The sequence below is a fragment of the Marmota marmota genome, unplaced genomic scaffold (assembly GCF_001458135.2).
Source record: "Marmota marmota marmota unplaced genomic scaffold, marMar, whole genome shotgun sequence".
In the NCBI taxonomy this organism is placed as follows: domain Eukaryota; kingdom Metazoa; phylum Chordata; class Mammalia; order Rodentia; family Sciuridae; genus Marmota; species Marmota marmota.
In genome coordinates, this window is record NW_026000221.1 from 10814619 (window position 1) to 10834285 (window position 19667).

The 19667-nt window shown below is 34.5% G+C and overlaps 1 protein-coding gene and 1 non-coding gene across 23 annotated transcripts in view; one reads left to right on the plus strand and one right to left on the minus strand.

Annotated features, from left to right (window-relative positions):
* Positions 1–19667, plus strand: part of LOC107144781 (tumor necrosis factor alpha-induced protein 8) — a 314538-nt gene that overhangs the window by 166323 nt on the left and 128548 nt on the right. For 5 of the 22 annotated variants that reach the window (XM_015488613.2, XM_015488614.2, XM_048791988.1 and 2 more), the window contains 2 exons: positions 1630–1847; positions 4212–6343. The exons of the other annotated variants lie outside the window; for them this stretch is intronic. In XM_015488613.2, coding sequence (XP_015344099.1) covers positions 1630–1847; positions 4212–4436 — 443 coding nt within the window. In that variant the 3' untranslated portion in view covers positions 4437–6343. Of the gene's footprint in view, positions 1–1629; positions 1848–4211; positions 6344–19667 lie in introns of those variants that run through there. 22 annotated transcript variants of the gene reach the window in all.
* Positions 4–74, minus strand: Trnaa-ugc. Its single transcript has one exon. It is a non-coding gene; the product is annotated as a tRNA-Ala (tRNA).

The following is a 19667-nucleotide window of genomic DNA, read 5'->3' on the forward strand; positions in this document are numbered from 1 at the left end:
GTTTTGTGATGCTGGGGATTGAACCCAAGGCCTTTTGCATGCAAGGCAAATACTCTACCAACTGAGCTAGATCATGTGTTTTACAACTTTTAAGGTTTATTTTGCTCATGATATCAGGGTTTGAAAACAAAAAGATATACATAATTAACTCTACCTGATACCTTGATGCAGAACAGTAGGATACAGAAAATATAAAAAGCATTTGTCCTTATTTTGAATCTGATAGCCATAGGTCATTATTATGAATATCAATTATACCTAGTATTATGTTCCCTCTCACCACTCCTATTCAGCATTGTACAGGAAGTCTGAACAGTAACACAAGAAAAAAATAAAAGGTATATAGATGTCATGATTCTGTAGAAAATCTCAGTCTATAAAAGAAACTTCTAGAACTAATGTGGGAATGTAGCAAGAATACAAGGTCAATATACTAAAGTTAGTTGCTGTAAAAATAGTTCCTTAGGGCTGGGGTTGTAGCTTGGTAGCAAAACACTTACCTAGCATGTGTGAGGTCCTGTGTTCAGTTCTCAGCACAGTATATAAAATAAATGTCCATTAACAACTAAAAAAAAAATTTTTTTTTAAATAGTTACTTAGATCATGGAACAGACATACATACACAGTAGACAGAACTTTGATGAAAGCAGAAAGGCAACTTAATGAAGAAAGAATAATTCTTTCAACGGGTAGTGCTAGAACAATTGAATGTTGAAATGTTTTAAAAAATGAACCTAGAGACCTCACATTTTACAAAATTTAATTCAGAATGGATCATAGGACCTACATGTAAAATGCAAACAATTAAACACGTGCAAAAAAATCTAGGTGTCATGGGTTTGATGATGAGTTTTTAGATACATCACTAAATACACAATCCATGAGAGAAATGCTGAATACAGGACTTTTTAAAATTAACCTCTTCTCAATATCTGAATGGCAAAAAAGTATACAAAAAGGTGATCATCATAAATAATCATCAAGGAAATGCATGCTGAATTTGCTGTAAGGCGCCACTCTATACACAAATGGCCAAAATTAACTAACTTGAGAATATTAAGTGTTGACGAGGAGGTAGAGAAACTAGTAACTTTTCTACGAGTATGTTGCTGATAGAAGTATATAATGAAACAACCACTTTGGAAAACTGGCAGTTTATAATAAAGTTAAATACCTAGCATGTCCCAGCTGTGGATACTATTGCATATATACCCAAGAGAAATGACAATGCATATCTGTAAAAAGCTTGTACATTAACGTTTTTAGCAGCTTTCCTTATATAATAGGTGAGAATTGGAGACAATTTTTCCAATTGGATGTCCATGAGGAAACTTTATATAATAGAGTACTATTCATCCACTATGACTGGTTAGATCAGATCAACTTAGGTTCCCTCTCATTGTGCCATGGCCAGAAAACTTTCTCTAGGAAATAAGCTGGGGCAGTTGTATGGCTTGTTTCCCATCTTTCAGAGATGGGAATGCCCAATGATGTCCAATCTCTCAAGTCATTTCTTTTCCTTATATTTCATTTGGCTTTTAAATTGTTTCAGGCAAGAAAGCAAATCTGGTCTTATGCCATCTTAGCCATATTATTAAATGGTTTTAACATTTTTCTTTTAACTTTCAGCTTTTACCTGCCATGATAGTGGAGCCACAGTTTTAGCATATGCTCCTAAACATCAACTACTAATATCAGGTGGCAGAAAAGGTTTCACATGTGTATTTGACCTTCTCCAACGACAACAAAGGCAACTTTTTCAGAGCCATGATTCCCCTGTTAAAGCCATTGCTATTGATCCAACTGAAGAGTACTTCGTTACAGGATCTGCAGAAGGCAATATAAAGGTAAACATGAAAAAAATAAAAATTAAAAAAATAAAGGTAAACATGATTGATACCACAATATCTACAAAATGAAAAAAAAATATTTAAGAAATCTTAAGTCTTTAATCACTTTGACAATACCAGTCTTAAGTAATAGTAGTATTATTTCAACAGTGCTAATTACTTTTTAAGAAATCCTTTGATAAATTACATTTGAAATTTTTTTATTGCCTTAAAATATGCTTAACTCATGCTTAAGAAGTAACTTTTCTACAAGTATAAACATATCTCAGACATTAGAACTAGTCTTGCCTCTATATTCTTGAGTTGTTTAATTTACTGGATTCAATTTTCAGGTACTGAGTAATATACTGACATTTTCTTTTATCCCACATTTGTCCCATTTTTTTAATATAATAAAAGTATCCAACCACTCAGTGCCTGAGTGAAGAATTCTGAATGTACCTGGATAAGCCCTGTGCCTAGTTGTCCTTTCAAACTTAGGTTGTTTAAAATGTTAAGCAGCCTTGTTAAAAATGTTAAGGAGATTTATTAAAGGTACAAATTGCAGAAATACTCAGTTGTGAAGTCCAAGGTTCAGGAAAGTGCATACTTACTGGGTTTTTTTTGAGGGTCCTGTGGCCCCATTTGGAAATGGATAAATCAGTTTAGACTAGTCTCCATGTAAAATAAGTGGTCAGCAACCCTACACCAGGGATCTGGTGTTTTAGAATTCATTAAGCAATTAGCATATTTAGTGCAATAAGATGGACTTCTAATGCACTAAAAAATGACAAAATCATGGAATTTGCAGGGAAATGGATGGCATTAGAGCAGATTATGCTAAGTGAAGATAGCCAATCCCTAAAAAACAAATGCCAAATGTCTTCTTTGATATAATGAGAGCAACTAAGAACAGAGCAGGGAGGAAGAGCAGGAGGAAAAGATTAACATTAAACAGAGACATGAGGTGGGAGGGAAAGGGAGAGAAAAGGGAAATTGCATGGAAATGGAAGGAGACCCTCATTGTTATACAAAATTACATATAAGAGGTTGTGAGGGGAATGGGAAAAAAAAAAAACAAGGAGAGAAGTGAATTACAGTAGATGGGGTAGAGAGAGAAGATGGGAGGGGAGGGGGGATAGTAGAGGATAGGAAAGGTAGCAGAATACAACAGTTACTAATATGGCATTATGTAAAAATGTGGATGTGTAACCGATGTGATTCTGCAATCTGTATTTGGGGTAAAAATGGGAGTTCATAACCCACTTGAATCTAATGTATGAAATATGATATGTCAAGAGCTTTGTAATGTTTTGAACAACCAATAAAAAAAAGAATCTTAAAAAAAAGACTTCTAATTATTAAAACTGGTAATTTTCATAACTCTCAGCTAGAAAAAAAACAGAACTATAGAAATTTGAAAAGGTTTTTCTTAGAATCAAAGTAAAAAATTAAAAATATAAATTGCATTCAGAAACCATAATTTAATAAATTCATGTACAGAGTAGTAAGTTTTTTTTTCTAATGATGACAGTAAAATCAGGAAATAAATTAGTTTTCTAAATCTAAAATTGATGTTCTATAGCTTGGGAGGCTAAAGCAGGGGGATCACGAATTCAAAGCCAGCCTCTGCAAAAGCGAGGCACTAAGCAACTCAGGGAGACCCTGTCTCTAATAAAATACAAAATAGGGCTGGGGATGTGGCTTAGTGGTTGAGTACCCCTGAGTTCAATCGCCAGTACCAAAAAAAAAAGTAAAAATAATAAATAACATAGATGATAGATGTTCTAAAACTATATAAGTAATTCACATAAATAAAGATACTTATAATTTAAAAAAAAAATTTTAGTTGCACATGGACACAATATCTTTATTTTGTTTATTTATTTTTACATGTACTGAGGATTGAAACCAGTGCTTTATATGTGCGAGGCAAGCGCTCTGCCACTGAGCCACAACTCCAGCCCTGATACTTATAATTTGCTTTAGAAATAAACACATTTATTTTGATATGGGCTGAAAATAGAAAATCTAAGTAAGTATTCTGAAGTTTTAAGAGCTGATGTTTGTCTTGTAGTTAAAGCATAGCTTTACCAGGATGGAGAGCCTCTAGGTGTTTTCCTCTTTTCAGCATTCTGATAGCTAGGTACTCAGTAGTACAAAAACAGGAGTAGAGTATTCCACTATACATCTAGAGAGCAAAAGCTCAGCTAAGAAATAGAAAATTTTTATATTTTAGTCTCTGTAATACTAAAAGTTTCTGTGGCATTGTACACTTAACCTTCATATAATTAGGTTTTCTCATCTCCTATGCAGGGTTAATACTACCTTATTAAAAGATACTATCAACCCAATTTTCATTTTGTTCATAATGTTTTTCAGATTTGGAGTCTTTCTACTTTCAGTCTTCTCCACACTTTTATCAATGAACATGCTCGGCAGTCCATTTTTAGAAATATTGGAACCGGAGTGATGCAAATTGAGACAGGACCAGCAAATCACATTTTCTCTTGTGGAGCTGATGGAACAATGAAAATGAGGATATTGCCAGATCAATTTAGCCCTTTAAATGAAGTGTTAAAAAATGATGTGAAATTTATGCTGTAATATTTTTACAAAAAAGATGTATAATTTATTACCTGTTTGGTGGAAGTTACCAATAGATGTCATGTACAGTAATCATTCTCTATACCACAAATAAGCTCTTGCTTTATTATTTTAATGTTTATTTTATGGAGCTTTGCCCTTGATGCACTGATGCCTTAAAAATTAACAGAATCATTCAGAATTAGATTATATTGCCTAAAGTAGAATGTGTAAGTAATGCTATAATAATACATATTTATAGTATGGTGTAGTGAGTATGTCATAGAGTTGAAGGAGTTTTGTTTTCTTATTGTTGATAAACTCTTCTGCAGATCTCTCTGCATGAATTTGAGAGTAAAAATACCCTTTAAGTAATGGCAGTTGCACATAATAACTCATCACTTAATCCACTCTTACTTCCTCTATCAGGCATATGCATCTCGGACTCTTTTCCTCTTAATGATAGATTGATATTTGAGTAAGAACTCAATAACATCTCTTTTAAAACTGTCATTGGAACATAAATGATAAATAAGCCAAATGGCTCATATGTTAAGTTTTCATCAATTTCCCCCTAAAGCCCAAATTGTGTGTATGTAGATGTATTTGTGTGTATGTATATGTGTATATATGTGTATATATATATCTTACGCATCTTAGTTGAACTTCATTTGTATGTATATAAGAAAAAACTACATATCTTTTCTTGTGTTTTGTGCCATAACAACTACTGCCACCAGAATAATAACTTTTTTTGCAACTGTTTTCTTCATTTAAGAAAATTTTTTTGAATTCCATTCTAATTTTCAGATAAATTTCCAGGTGACTTCTAAGATTATTTTAAAGATTACATAGAGTCAAGTAAGTCTTAGCAGGCAATAAAGATTCTGTGTTGGCACATGTAAAACACTTAAAAGTTTATCATTTTGTCAGAAGATATTTGAGTATCTACAGAAATTTTACTTAAATTTTATCTTTATTTCTTATTTTTTAGGTGCTTTTTAATCTTAATATTCTGAAAACCTTATAGCAGTGTTTTTAGAAATAAATGTGAAAAGAGTCAAATTAGTATTTACAAATGTAAAATACCCTCCAGACCTACCATTAATAGAAAATAAACTAAACCTTATTATTTTATTATTTTTGCCAAAATACATTATTTTATTATAAGATATGACCAAAATATTTAAAATGCACTATACTTATGTATGCTAATCCTATTTGTTTCATGCTATACCTTTTCTGACTCAGAATTATAGAAAACTTGATAAATACTTGATTTTAACCAGTGAGACAGGAGGCAAAGGGGACTAAGTGTTTAAGGGACAACTGTATAATATTTAGCTTAAATTTATTTTGTTCATTAGGAACTATAAATTAAGAGCATTTTTATTTAATGAGATATGGACAACTATTATCTTGGAAATTAAACAGTCAAAGCAAAGAAATGAAGGGCTGGTAAAATGAATTTTGTAATATCCTCAGGATACTTTTATCATAAAAGTATATTGTTAAAGATTTTGTAAATTGTATTTCATAATTTTAAATGTATTGAGCAAGTTGCAGTGAAACACTGTTATTATGTAGCGAGAGTTTATAAACCTGTTCCTATAAATTGTGCAATAACAATATATTACTATTTTGCCATGGAGAAATCTGTGACAGCCATTGCAAATAATATTATTGTTTGGTGTAGTTAAGCATAAGTTATTTTTCAGTCATTTCTTCACAAATCAAGATTCAAAAGGCTATAAACACTTTCAGTGAGATAGAAAATTTACTGTTGTGCTTATTAGAACAAAAGGCATTGGGGATGAACTATTAATAGTATTTTAATTGAGGGTTTATATGAATAACCATAAATTATGTAAGCCCATATGTATTTACAACCAGAGTCATAATATTTTAAATAAACAATCATGCAGTGACTTTTTTGGCATGCTATTGTTTTAAGTAATATTTGTGCCAATTTAGTTGACTTTAAATATGTGACATTTTAAAATGGAGGATTTATATATTTACATGTGATTAATGTAGGGAGGATTGAATAACCTTCTCAAATACCCTGTTCTTCCTTTTCTACAACGTTTTCATCTAATAGGAAAGCATTTATCAAGAAAGATGGGAGGGCTGGGGATGTAGCTCAGTGGTAGAACAGTTACCTTGAATGTGTAAGGCCCTGTGTTCAAACTGCAGTATGAAAAAGAGAAGAAGAAGAAGAAGAAGGAAAGAATATGGGAATAAAAATAGTTAAAAGGGACATATGTATATGTAAAATTTTATTATCCGTATATGTGAAATGAGAACCCCAAATACATTGTTTAATTCTGTTTTATGAGAATTTGGTTCTAACATTTCACAATACTGCAAGTCTCATTTTCTGGAAGGTAGGACTTTTCTTATCTAGCACCATGAGATAGTCACCTTCATCCTCCATTTTGGCCACCCACTTTTTTAAAATATTTTTTTTCTTAATAAAAGAAAGTTTGCAGAAATTTCTCAAATTGGTCTCAGCAATTGAAATGATACAAAGATACACATTAAAAGAAAAGCCTTATACAAACTTAGGGCAGGAATGATGTTTTAACAGGATTACAAACCCAGGCAGACATGTTTTACTAAACAAAAAAATGTCATAGGACAGGAGATCATAGTCCAACTTAAAAGAAAAGTGGACCAGAAGAAATATTTTAGAGTGATAGGAAATGTCAGTGGTCCTGTATACAAAGTAACTCGAATTTTTTGGAGAAGGGTCAAACTGTGAATAAGTATTCCCCAAAACAGGACATTGAAAACAATTAACAGTCATAAAGTATGTTCATTCTCATTAGTGGTTAATAGAATGTTAGGGGGGAAAAGCAACAATGAAAAGGCGTATATTACTTTATTGTACTTTGCAAATAGTGTGCAAAAATTTTTACAAACTAAAGTTTTGTGGTAAGCGTGCATTGAGCAAAACTATTGAGGTAATTTTTCTAATAATTTGTGTTCAATTCATCTCTCACATTTTAGTAATTTTGTAATATTTCATACTTTTTTATTATATCATGGTTATTAGTAATCTTTGATGTTAATATTATAATTGTTTTGGTACACTACAAACTACACGCATATAAGACTGCAAACTTAGTCAACAAATGCATTTCTTCTGATGTTCTACCAACTCTATTCCGTTGTCTCTCTCCTTGTCTTCAGGCGTCTCTGTTCACTGAGCCACAAGAGTATTAGGTCAGTAAGTAAACATGCAGTAGCCTTTTTAGTGTTAAAGGAACAGTCACTCACCTTTTCCTTTAAGTCAAAAGCTAAAAGTTATTAAACTTATTGAAGAAAGCATAAAAAAAAAAGTGGAGCTAACCCAACAGCTAGGCTACTTGTGCCAAACATCCAACTTGTGAATGCAGAAGAAAACCTCGTAAAGGAAATAAAAAATGCTACTCCAGTGAACGCATGAATTTTAAGTAAAACAGCCTTATTACTGATACAGAAAAAGTTGTTTTTCTGAATAGAAGATCAAACCAGCCACAGCATTCCTCTAAACCAAAATGTAATCTAGAACAAGGCCCAGACTTCAATTTTATGAAGGCTCAGAGAGTTGAGAAAGCTGCAAAAGAAAAGTTTGAAACCAGCAAGGGTTGCTCTGTGAACTTTAAGGAAGCCATCTCTAGCAAAGTGCAAAGCAAAGCAACAATTGCTGATAATAGAAACCGCAGCAAGTTATCCAAAACATTTTGCCAAGATTCATGAAGGTGGCTTCACTAAACAGATTTGCACTGTTGATAAAACAGCCTTATATTGGAAAAAAAGATTTCATCTAGAACTTTGAAAGCAAGAGAGAAGAAATCAAATGCTTGTCTTCAAAGCCCATCCTGATTTTCCTGTTAAAGAATAATGCATCTGGTGGCTTTAAATTTAAGCCAGCGCTCATTTACTATTCTGAAAATCCTAGATGGAACCCTTAAAAATTATACCAAATCTACTCTGCCTATGCTCTATAAATAGTACAAGGAAGCTTGGCTACAGCTCATCTGCTTACAATATGATTTACTGAATATATTAATCCCATTGTTGAGATTTACTGGTCTGAAAAAAAAAATAGTCTTTTCAAAATGTTGCTGCTATGCACCTAATCACCTAGGAGCTCTGACAGAGTTGTATAATGCTTTAATGTTGTTTTCATGCCTGCTAACATTATATTAATTCTGTGGCCATGGATCAAGGAGTAGTTTTGACTTTGGAAGGCTTATTATTTTATAAAACACATTTGTAAGACTATAGCCTCCGTAGGTAGTGATTCCTCTGATGGATTTGGACTGGGCAAAGTAAATTGGGAATCTTCTAGAAAGTCTTCACCATTTTAGATGTCATTAAGAATATTTGTGATAAGAGGTCAAATGTCAACATCAATAGGAGTTTAGAAGTGGATTCCAACCCTCATGAATGACAGTGGTTCAAGACTTCAGTGGAGGAAGTAACTAGGTATAGTAAAAATAGCAAGAGAATTAGAAGTGAAGCCTAAAAAAAAAAAAAAAGTGGGTGAATTGCTGTAGTCTCATAGTAAAATTTAACAGATGAAAAGTTGCTGCTTATAGAAGAGGAAAGTGGTTTCCTGAGGTGGAATCCAGTTCTGGTGAAAATGCTATGAATGTTGTTGAAATAAAAATGGATTTGAATATTACACAAATTGAGTTAATGGAGCCAGTGGCAGGGTCTGAGAGGATTGACTCTGATTTTGACCCCCAGGTTCTAGTGTGGATAAAATACTATCAAACAGCATCACATGTAACAGAAATCATTCATGAAAGAAAGAGTTAATTGACACAGAAAACTTTATTTTTGTCTTAAGAAATTCATGTCAGATATGGTAGCTCTTGCCTTTAATCCCAATATCTCAGGAGGCTGAGGCAATAGTGTTGCAAGTTCAAAGCCAGCTTCAGCAACTTAGCAAGGCCTTAAGCAACTTAGCCAGTCCAAAATTCCTACAGCTACCTTAGCCTTCAGTAGCTGCTACTGTGATCAGTCAGTAGCCACTGACTTCACGGCAAGACTCTATCAGTGAAAAAATTACAACTCACTGAAGAAGCAGGTAATTATTAACACTTTGAAATTTTGGAAATGTTTTAAGATTCATGCATTTTTATACAATGCTACTACACAATGAATAGACCCCGTTATAGTATAAACATAACTTACAGGCATTGGGAAACCAAAACATTTCATGTGACTGGCTCTTTTGTGGTCTGGAGCCAAACCTGCAGTTTATCTTAAGTATGCCTGTAATACCGTTTTTCATTACACTGGTATATGGTCCTAACAATGACAGCATTCATTTTGGTGAAGATGCAGGGAAATGGGCACACTCAATACTGCTGGCAGAACTACAAAGTGGTACAAAATTACATGGATGTGTATTAAAATTGAATACACATCTGTCAGTGGACAGCCTTCTTTTGAGAAATTATACTATAAAAAAGCACTCATTCACAAAATTATATACACAGATATTTATTGAAACATCTGAGGGAAAACTAGATATAAACTAAATGATTACCAGTAGGTAAATGATTGAATAAATTGTGGTACATCCATATAATGGAATATTGTCTCAACACTAAATGACCTGAGAAAAGTTTGGTAAGAAAAATAGATTACAGCACAAAGTAAAAGCTGTAATATCCCATAATTTTAGAGGATTTTTGGTGTATATTTATGTTGAACAGAGAAATGTGTCTGGAAAAATACAACACTTATTTTTGTGTTGTTTTGTGTTTTTTCTAGTACTGGGGATTGAACCCAGGGATGCTTAACCACTAAACAACATCCTCAGTCCTATTTTGTATTTTATTTAGGAAAGGGTCTCACTGAGTTGCTGAGTGTCTCACCATTGGTGAGGCCAGCTTTTAATTCCTAATCCTCCTGCCTCAGCCTCCAGAGCCGCTGGGATTACAGGTGTTTCCCACCATCCCAGGCCAAAATACAATTTTTTTTTAAGAGAGAGAGAATTTTTAATATATTTTTTTTTTTTTTTTTTACTTTTCGGCGGACACAACATCTTTGTTTGTATGTGGTGCTGAGGACCGAACCCGGGCCGCACGCATGCCAGGCGAGCGCACTACCACTTGATCCACATCCCAGCCCCCAAAATACAATATTTTTAACAAGTGATGGAGGGAACATATTTCTAAATTCCTTTTAGCCTGTCTCAGTAAAGCAACACCAAAGACAGTTTGTGAGTATATGATAGGGGGAAAAACTTATTTTTTATATCAAATAGAATTGAATGACTTTGGAAACTGTTCAGTTGACTAAAATGGTCTTGGGTCAGAAACACTTTTGGATTGTTGAAATATGTTCAATGCTTGAATTTAAGCTGAAAGTTTAAAAAAATATTGCTCTTGAGTAATTGTAAAAAAATTATCATAAATTATGTAAATGTGTTGGTTAGTCTTTTAGAAATATAGATTTCAATACCTGTTTTCAAAGCAAAATCTTACCTTTGAACTTTTCAAGACATCATTTTCTGCTTGGTTTTCTCTACTATGTTTTGATGTATAATTCAGTGAGCTGGATGCTGAGTTAGAGCATTGCAGGGGTTTTATAAGACTCTTTCAAACAAAAACACTTTCTTAAGTTCTCCTACTGCAAATACAGATGAGTCATAGAAATGATTGTCAGCAGGGTGTGGTGGCGAATTCCTGTAATCCCAGTGGCTCCAGAGACTGAAGCAGGAGAATCGAAAGTTCAAAGCCAGCCTCAGCAAATTAGCAAAGCCCTAAGCAACTTAGTGAGACCCTGGCTCAAGATAAAAAAATAAAATGGGCTGGGGATATGGGTCAGTGGTTAAGTGCCCTTGGGTTCAATCTCTTGTACAAAGGAAGAATTGAAATGATTGTCTATTCAATGACCTATGTAACAATACTCAACTAGTGTATTGTATTGGCCCTGGACATGTGCTAAATATTTCTTTTTAATTGTTTGTAATCTACTCGGTACCATATCTAAAGATATTTTCTTTTTGAAGCCATACCTCATTTTCAGTTTATTCTGTACATGAGGAAAAATAATTTTTTTTTTCAGAACTTGGAACTGAACTCATGAATGTTCTACTACTGAGCTCCATTCCCAGCCCATTTTTATATTTTGAGAGGTCTTACTAGGTTGCCCAGGTTGGCATCAAACTGTTGATCCTCTTGCCTCAGCTTCCCGAATTGCTGGGATTAAGACATGCATCACTGTGCCCAGCTAAGAAAGATAATTCTTAAAATAGCATCTAGTTCTGTGTATTTTTGTTTTAGTCTGTTTTCCAGAAAATGCACCAAGTTATTATGGTCATTCAGACATGAAGATAACTTATATAATTACAATATTTTTTAAGACTCCAAAAGGACTCTCCTAATGAGAACCTTGATGGGAATAAATTGATGGGAATAAAATGCTCCAATATTTACCCTAGAGAAAACTTCATGTGTAGGTGGTAGAGCTCTACAAATGAGGAACCTCTTTTGAGAATAAGTTCCACCATAGAGCACAGCTTAGCAAGGGAATTTAGAGCTAGATTTTAGCCCACACATTCCATTTTACTATGTGTGGTACATAAATTGCACAATCATTTACCATTGCCCTGAATCTTATAGTCAAGTCTTAAGATTCTTGCAGAATAAAGAGAGCCACCTAAATTTCAGATATTTTACACATCACTACCCTCAGAAAGAATTATTCAAAGACCATTTCTAAGCATATTAGTTGACAGAGAATGCAATAAGCCCTAAATTGCACATATTTAGGAAATAAAGATCTATAACCCCCAAACCTCACACTTCAAAAGAAAAAGATTGTTTGGAAGTGGGATACACAGTAGTGCTGACAGGTTCTACTGTAGTGATACAATATGAACTTGAATTCAGCAGAGGGTCTCATTTTGAATGGTGAAACACAAGAGGTCATAACTCTGGCTACTGTAGAAAATAAGGACTTGGGGGCTGGAGTTGTAGCTCAGTGGGAGAGCACTTGCCTAGCACATGTGAGACACTGGGTTCCATTCTCAACACTGCATATAAATAAATAAAATAAAGGCCCATCAACAACTAAAAAGATATATATTTTTTAAAATGGGCTGGGGCTGGGGGCTCAGTGGTAGAGAGGCACTGGGTTCGATCCTCAGCACCACATAATAAAAAATAAATAGGGGCTGGAGTTGTGGCTCAGTGGTAGAGAGCTCACCTAGCATGCATGAGGCACTGGGTTCAATCCTCAGCACCATATAAATGTAAAATAAAGATATTGTGTCCACCTAAAACTAAAAAAATAAATATTTAAAAAATAAATAAATAAAGATACTGTGTGTTCATCTACAACTAAAAAATATTTTAAAAACAGAAGGGCTTGGGAATTTTACATCTTTATACATGAAAGTTGAGAAATTAGCTCTGGGGAAAAGGGAGGCATCAAAGGAAGAGATAATGTCCCTTAGAGGCTTATTGATAAAGGGGAAAAAAGTGAATATAAATAAGGGCCCTATTTATCAAGTCAAACCCAAAAGAGACAATTATCCCTTCAAAGGCACTTTTTAAAAAAAATAAATTGATCTTTATATTACAAATAAAACATTGTGCTCCTGAACTCAAAATCAGTAACATCCCCCCAACTCATCTTCTTGTGTATAGGAATACATACTACTGTGATTATATGTATAGGGTTTGCACTGTGGTGGTGGGGATTCATCTCTATACAAATTTACTATACAAACATACAAATATACATTTATTATACAAATATACATCTCTATACAAATTTTTTAAACATTTAGAGCCACTCCATAAATAACATAATGAAATAGGAAAATGGTAACTCAATGCATTCCAACTTGGATTAATATTAATGAAACTAGCAACTGCATTAATGAAAGACAGGAATTGGAAATTTAAAAATTTGTAGGAATGGACAGTTCGAAGATGTATAACAGGACCTGCATGAATTCAGGAATGACACTGAAACAGGTAAACATCTCATAAATTAACAATTATAACAGGCCCAAGGGAAAATAGATATACTAGAAGTACATATTGAAGAAAGAGGATAAGAAAAGAGAAAAACCCTTTAAAATATTGTAAAGAAAGTGACAGGTATAGAAAAAGAAAAAAAAAACTGTTTATTGAAGGGCAGATCTCTACATAAAACCCAAGAGCTACAAGTGAGGGAAACATAACTTTGAGCCAGGATTATGCTCAGGCCTTGAAACTGAATGGAATTTGCTCTGCTGATTTTTGAAATTGCTTTTGACAATATCTAGCACTAGAAAATAACTGGACATGAGAACACAGAAAATGTCACTCATACTCAGAGGAATATCAGTCAAAAGAAACAGACTCAATAATGACAGGCATGATTGAATTAATTTTAAAGGGTGTGGTACTTAAAACAGTAATTATTATAGAGGAACTAAAGGGGGGAAAACAGTAAAAGGAGATGCTAAAAAAAAAAAAAAAAAACTATAGGCAGTCCCAGACTTACTGCTGGGAGTCATTAGCCAAGTAGGTATGACAATTTCCTTGCCAGCGTACCCCATGTTGCTTAGTGGAAGGACTCATGGAAATAGGACATTTTGCAGTGACATTGCATGTAGGTGACCTTGCTCAAGGACCAGGGTGGATCCGGGTTTAGGGCGTTCCCGGTTTAGGTTCCAGGTTTAAGGTTTAAGATTATTCCTGCTGGGAATAGGGCGTATCCTGCTGCCTGAGTTCCCCTTGAGTTCTCAGGGATTCAGACAGTATTTTTTGGGAGATAGAAGCCCAGTGGATGTGGATTTGGGCAGAGAACGTGAATTTCCCCAGAACGTGATTGTAGAAGGCTGGTGTGAGTTCGGGAATAAAGAGTTGCTGTTTGAATCTACACACTGTGTGGTGGCTCGTGATTGTGTGCCCAGCCAGACTGCGGCAACTTACCATGATTCAACTTGTAAGTTTTCCTCTTTAAAATATGTATTCAGTAGAAACCATGCTTTGAAATGTGAACTTGATCTTTTCCCAGTCTAATGATATGTGACACATTACTCCCTCAAGATTCCCAGTTGTAAGCTAATCAAAGTGTCCTGAAGCATGTTTCAGGAAGGCTGAGTTAAGCTATGATATTCAGTAGGAGACATGTATTTAATATGTTCTTTTTTAGTTGTTGATAGACCTTTATTTTATTTATGTATTTATATGTGATGCTGAGAATCAAACCCAGTGCTTCACATATGCCAGGCAAGTGTGCTACTGCTGAGCCAGGCCACAGCCCATTTAATGTGTTTTTGATTTATGGTATTTTCAACATAAGATGGGTACAGCAGAATTTAAACTTATCAAGTTGAGGTGCAACTGTATATTGAATTTATAGAGCTGAAAATATATGAAATTAAAAGTTTGCGGATAGGGTAAATACTAACTTAGGCATTCTGGAAGACAAGATCAGAGAATGTAAAGACATGGCAACTGAAGCTATCCAAGATAAGCAAAGAGGCAAAGATTAGAGGAAAAAATACAACACAAAGTAACATTGATCTGTTAATGGTGCTATAATAGCTAGTGGTATGAGTCATATAGTTTGAATTGCAGAAGAGTAAGAAGGGGAAGAAAAAAACAGGTGAAGCTTAAAATTTTCAAAATGTGATGAAAACTAAAAACCTGGAAATACAAGAAGCTCAAAACCCCTAATACATACATCATGACCAAGGCATATTATAATCAAGTTGCTGAAAATCAGTGTTTAAAAAAAAATGAGAAAAGCTTAAATGCAGCCAGAGGGGCAGGGGAAGTCACTGCCTGGGGGGCGGGAGGAAACACCAGTTTCTCTGAAACTATGAAAGCAGGAAACAACGGAAAAACTGTCAAACAAAAATCCATATTCTGCAAAANTATATATATTTTTTTTTTTTTTTTCCCCCTGTTCTCTACCTTGGCCTGCATGCAATGGTATATACCTGCTATAGTATACAATCTTAAGATTCTTGGAAATCCTAAGCTGCATGTGGAGCATGACTATAGATCCAGAAACTTGGGAAGCTGAGACAAGAGGAGCACTTGAGCCTAAGAGTTTGAGGCCAGCATTGTCAACATAGTAAGACCCCTATCTCAAAAATATATGTAACATATATTCTTAAAAAGCTTTGGCATCTCACTTAGAGGATACACCTGATACAACTTTAAATCTTTTGGAGATCTTTTAAAAGTAGGAAACATAATTTGGATTATAAAATTCTTGCTTTAATAAAAATTCCTTAAACAGTGAAAAAAAAAAGTAGGGGATGGGACTAAATAACCACCATATTAACTGTATCTTTACTCCAAAATGAGTTTTAGTCCATGACGAATTAAATAATTTAAATTTAAAAAATAAACTTCAAAAGCCCATTGCTATGGAGAGAGCTCAGACATGAAAGTAACTACTACACTCACATTTCACTCTGAAGATTATTAATCAGAGTAAAAGAAGTGAGGCTACTAAAGGAGAACATACCAGGTGAGCATGCTGTGCTTAGAGAAACACAGGATAAAGATGGGAGCCTGGCTTGCTTAAAATCAAGTAAAGCATTTCCAATTTGGACTAGCATTTTTATGCATCAAAATACAAAAAAAAATCTTTCAACAGACTCAAGAGTTTAGGCCATATTTATAAAAAAAAATCTTAGGAGATGAAATTGTGCATTCAAAGATAACACCAGTCTGAACTCTATAGTATTTAGAATAGATTCATGTGAGGCTTGAGATAGTCAAAAGGACAAAATAGTTCAGGAAGGAAAGAACCTATGTAGAGTCCATTGGTGCAGTGGTAAAACAAAGGTTCTACCTGGGGCAACTCTGTTTTTGTGAAAGAATCACTTAAAGGCTGGCCATCTGAAAATACACAGAGAACCTAGGTGGCTGACCCAACTGAGGTCAAAGTGCATAAAGTCACCCTTTGATGCAGACAATAGTTCTAGCAAGTTGTCTTGGGAAGAGGTGTGTTTTAGTAACTGTGTTACCATAGGAGGTAGTAACTCTGCATAATAAGTGAAAAATACTCCATGATGGACGTATAGCCACTTTGTGATGTGCAATAGCCAGGACTGGGTGTTGCTGTCAATTAAATAGGAAAATACCATTGACCTTAAAACCTTGATTCTTACTCTATCCCAGAGTTTCTAGTTTGTAAGACATTGGACAATTCTATCCTACCTGATCAGTACCTTGACTTCTCCTAGGAAATATATCTGTACTTTACCTCATCCATATGGTTAGTTTCAGGACAAGATTATATGTTATGATGATTCTTTAAACCTAAGTAAGGCTAGAAAGAAAGAGTTGAAGCTTTGAACAATCAGATCATTATTTTAGACGATAAAGTTACAGCCACGCTTTAAATCAGGCTTGTTCATCTCCACACTCCCACAAAAAAATGTAGCTGAAATAAGAAATGCCACATGGACATTTCTGTGGGCTGTGCATATTGCACATCCTTGTTTTAGTACTTTGCACCCTGCCAGAAAGTGTTAAACCATATCTTTTTGTCTCTTCTCCCTTCACCTGGAGTGCTGTTCTCTCTGCCTGGCAAAGTCTAGTTTAACCTTTGTAACTAAGTTGGATGGATCCTCCTTTGTGAAGTCTTTCCTGTTCCCACAGAGAACATGAGTCACTTCCTTTCTCCTTTCAGAGAATGTGTCCATACATTTTTTAACGCTCATATCATGGTGCCATGCAGTTATTTTTATACTCAAAAAGGTTGTCATTACTGTCATTGAGGAAGCAAAGTAGAGGCTTGAAGCAAGAGAGAGAAATACACTAAAAAACTAGAGGAGAGAAGTGCCGGGAAGCTACAGACACTACAAGTTTACAGGGTAAAGACTCTGCTGCTGAATTAGACTCAGCCAAAAGATAGTGCACCTTGCTCAACATTCAAATTAATGACACCTAATCTCCAGCTATACTTTAATAGAACAAAAGAGACAAAACCCAAGCTAATGACCAGGCTTCCAAGTAGAAACACTAGGGTTGGGCCACCAGGTTCCACCTACAGAGAGCTTTGCTATAGCAAAAACAGAGAAATAACACAAAGCCAGTGGATACCACACCTGTAGGGAAGTCTCAATTTAGATTACTCTAAGACACTTTGGCAAAGTGAGGACTGTGCTTTACAAAGGTCTGCACAAAATAGTGGAAGATAAGTCCCTTTCAACAAATGCATAAAACCCAACACATGAATACAAGAAATATAAAAAAGCGAGCTAACAGGATACTTCCTAAAGGTCATAATTCACCAGCAAATGACCCCCAAAATATTGAAGTAGATTAAATATCAGATAAGAAATTCCAAAGAATAATTATAAAAATAATCAATGAATTCCAAGAGAACACTGTTGGAGTCCAGCTCTGGCAGGGGGTCTCAGGTGAGGAGTCATCGAAAGACTGCAGAGAAACAACACAGACACAAGAGTGAAGGTGCTGAATCTGATTCTTTACTTGTGAAGTTAATCATATATACTTTTTATTTTGGCAGGCTCACAGTATTTTGTGGTTACAAAACAGGAATCATTATTCAAAGAAACAAAATTTTATGTAGCTACAATTAGATAAGAAGAATGTATCTTGGCTTATGCATAAGCAAGCATTTTTACTTTCAGTTCGCGTTTTGCTTTGAGCTGTTTCTGCTTAGATAGCTTTTAATAATCGTTAGAAATGTCCCAGACTATTGGCCTATACCTTGACTATTCTTTCTTGACTTACTGACTAGAACCTGCACTGTGGTTATGGCAAGTGGTTAACTTGAAAAGAGAGGCTACTAATTTTAATCAAACAAGAGTAAGAGCACCAAACCATTGTGCACAGGAACGAGAACAAGTTGCCCAGTACCAAGCACTAATCTACCTTTTTAATATTAATTTTTCTTTTCTAGATTTTTAATTTAATTTCTCAAAAACTTCCTTGACTGTTTTTCCTACAGGGGGTTTCTCATTAAACATTAACAATTTACATTCCACAGCTGAATCATTGCATTTAGAGTAAACAGATTTATTCTTTAGAAGTAGTTGCATTAATTGGGAAAGTCATGTTTTTTCCTTCATACTTAATGGTTATATGAGAAGGCACAACTATACTTATTAACATGAATACAAAAACAAACCAGCCCATTCCCAGAAATATGCTGTGCTCCTCCAGAGGATGGATGCCTTGCGCCATCCACCTGAGTAGGGTCTTGCCTTTGCCTGAGTCAGGGGAGTGGCACAGCAGAACACAGAAAAACAACTGAATGAATTAAGAAAGTCAGCTCAAAATATGAATGAAAAATTCAATAAAAAGGTAGAAGCATTGAAAATAAATCAAACAGAAGTCTTGGAAATGAAAGACAAAAGAAATCAAATAAAATGTTCAATTGAAAGTCTCTCTAATAGAGTAGACAATACGAAGACAGAATCTCAGAGCTGGAAGACAAGGGGGCCAGATTTGAACAGTCAGACAATATTTAAAAAAAAAAAAAAAAAGGAATGATGAGCAGAATACACAAGAACTCTGGAGCAATGTGTAGAGACCAAATATAAGAATCATTGGAATTGAGTGGTGTTAAGGAGATAAACTCTTTTTTTAAAAAAATTTTTTAAATTTGTTCTAATTAGTTATACATGACAGTAGAATGCACTTTTGACACATTGTACACAAATGGAGCACAACTTTTCACTCCTCTGGTTGTACATGGCGCAGAGTCATACCAATAATGTAATCATACATGTATATAGGGTAATAATGTCTGTCTTATTCCACCATCCTTCCCATCTCCACAGGCCCGCCCCCTTCTCCTCATTCCCCTCTACACAATTCAAAGTATGGATAAACTCTTCAAGAAAATTTTCCAAAGCTTAAGAGTGAGATGGATATCCAGATGCAGTTGGCGTTTAGAACACCAAGTAGACAAAAATCAAAAAAGAAACTCTCGTTACACATTACAGTTAAAATGCCTAACATACAAAAGAAGAATAGAATTTTAAAAGCCTCAAGAGAAAAATGTCAGGTCATAGATAGAGGCAAGCCAATCAGAATCACTTCTTTTTTTTTTTTTAATTTTTATTGTTGATTGTTCAAAACATTACATAGTTCTTGATATATCATATTTCACACTTTGATTCAAGTGGGTTATGAACTCCCATTTTTACCCCGTATACAGATTGCAGAATCACATCGGTTACACATCCACTGATTTACATATTGCCATACTAGTGTCTGTTGTATTCTGCTGCCTTTCCTATCCTCC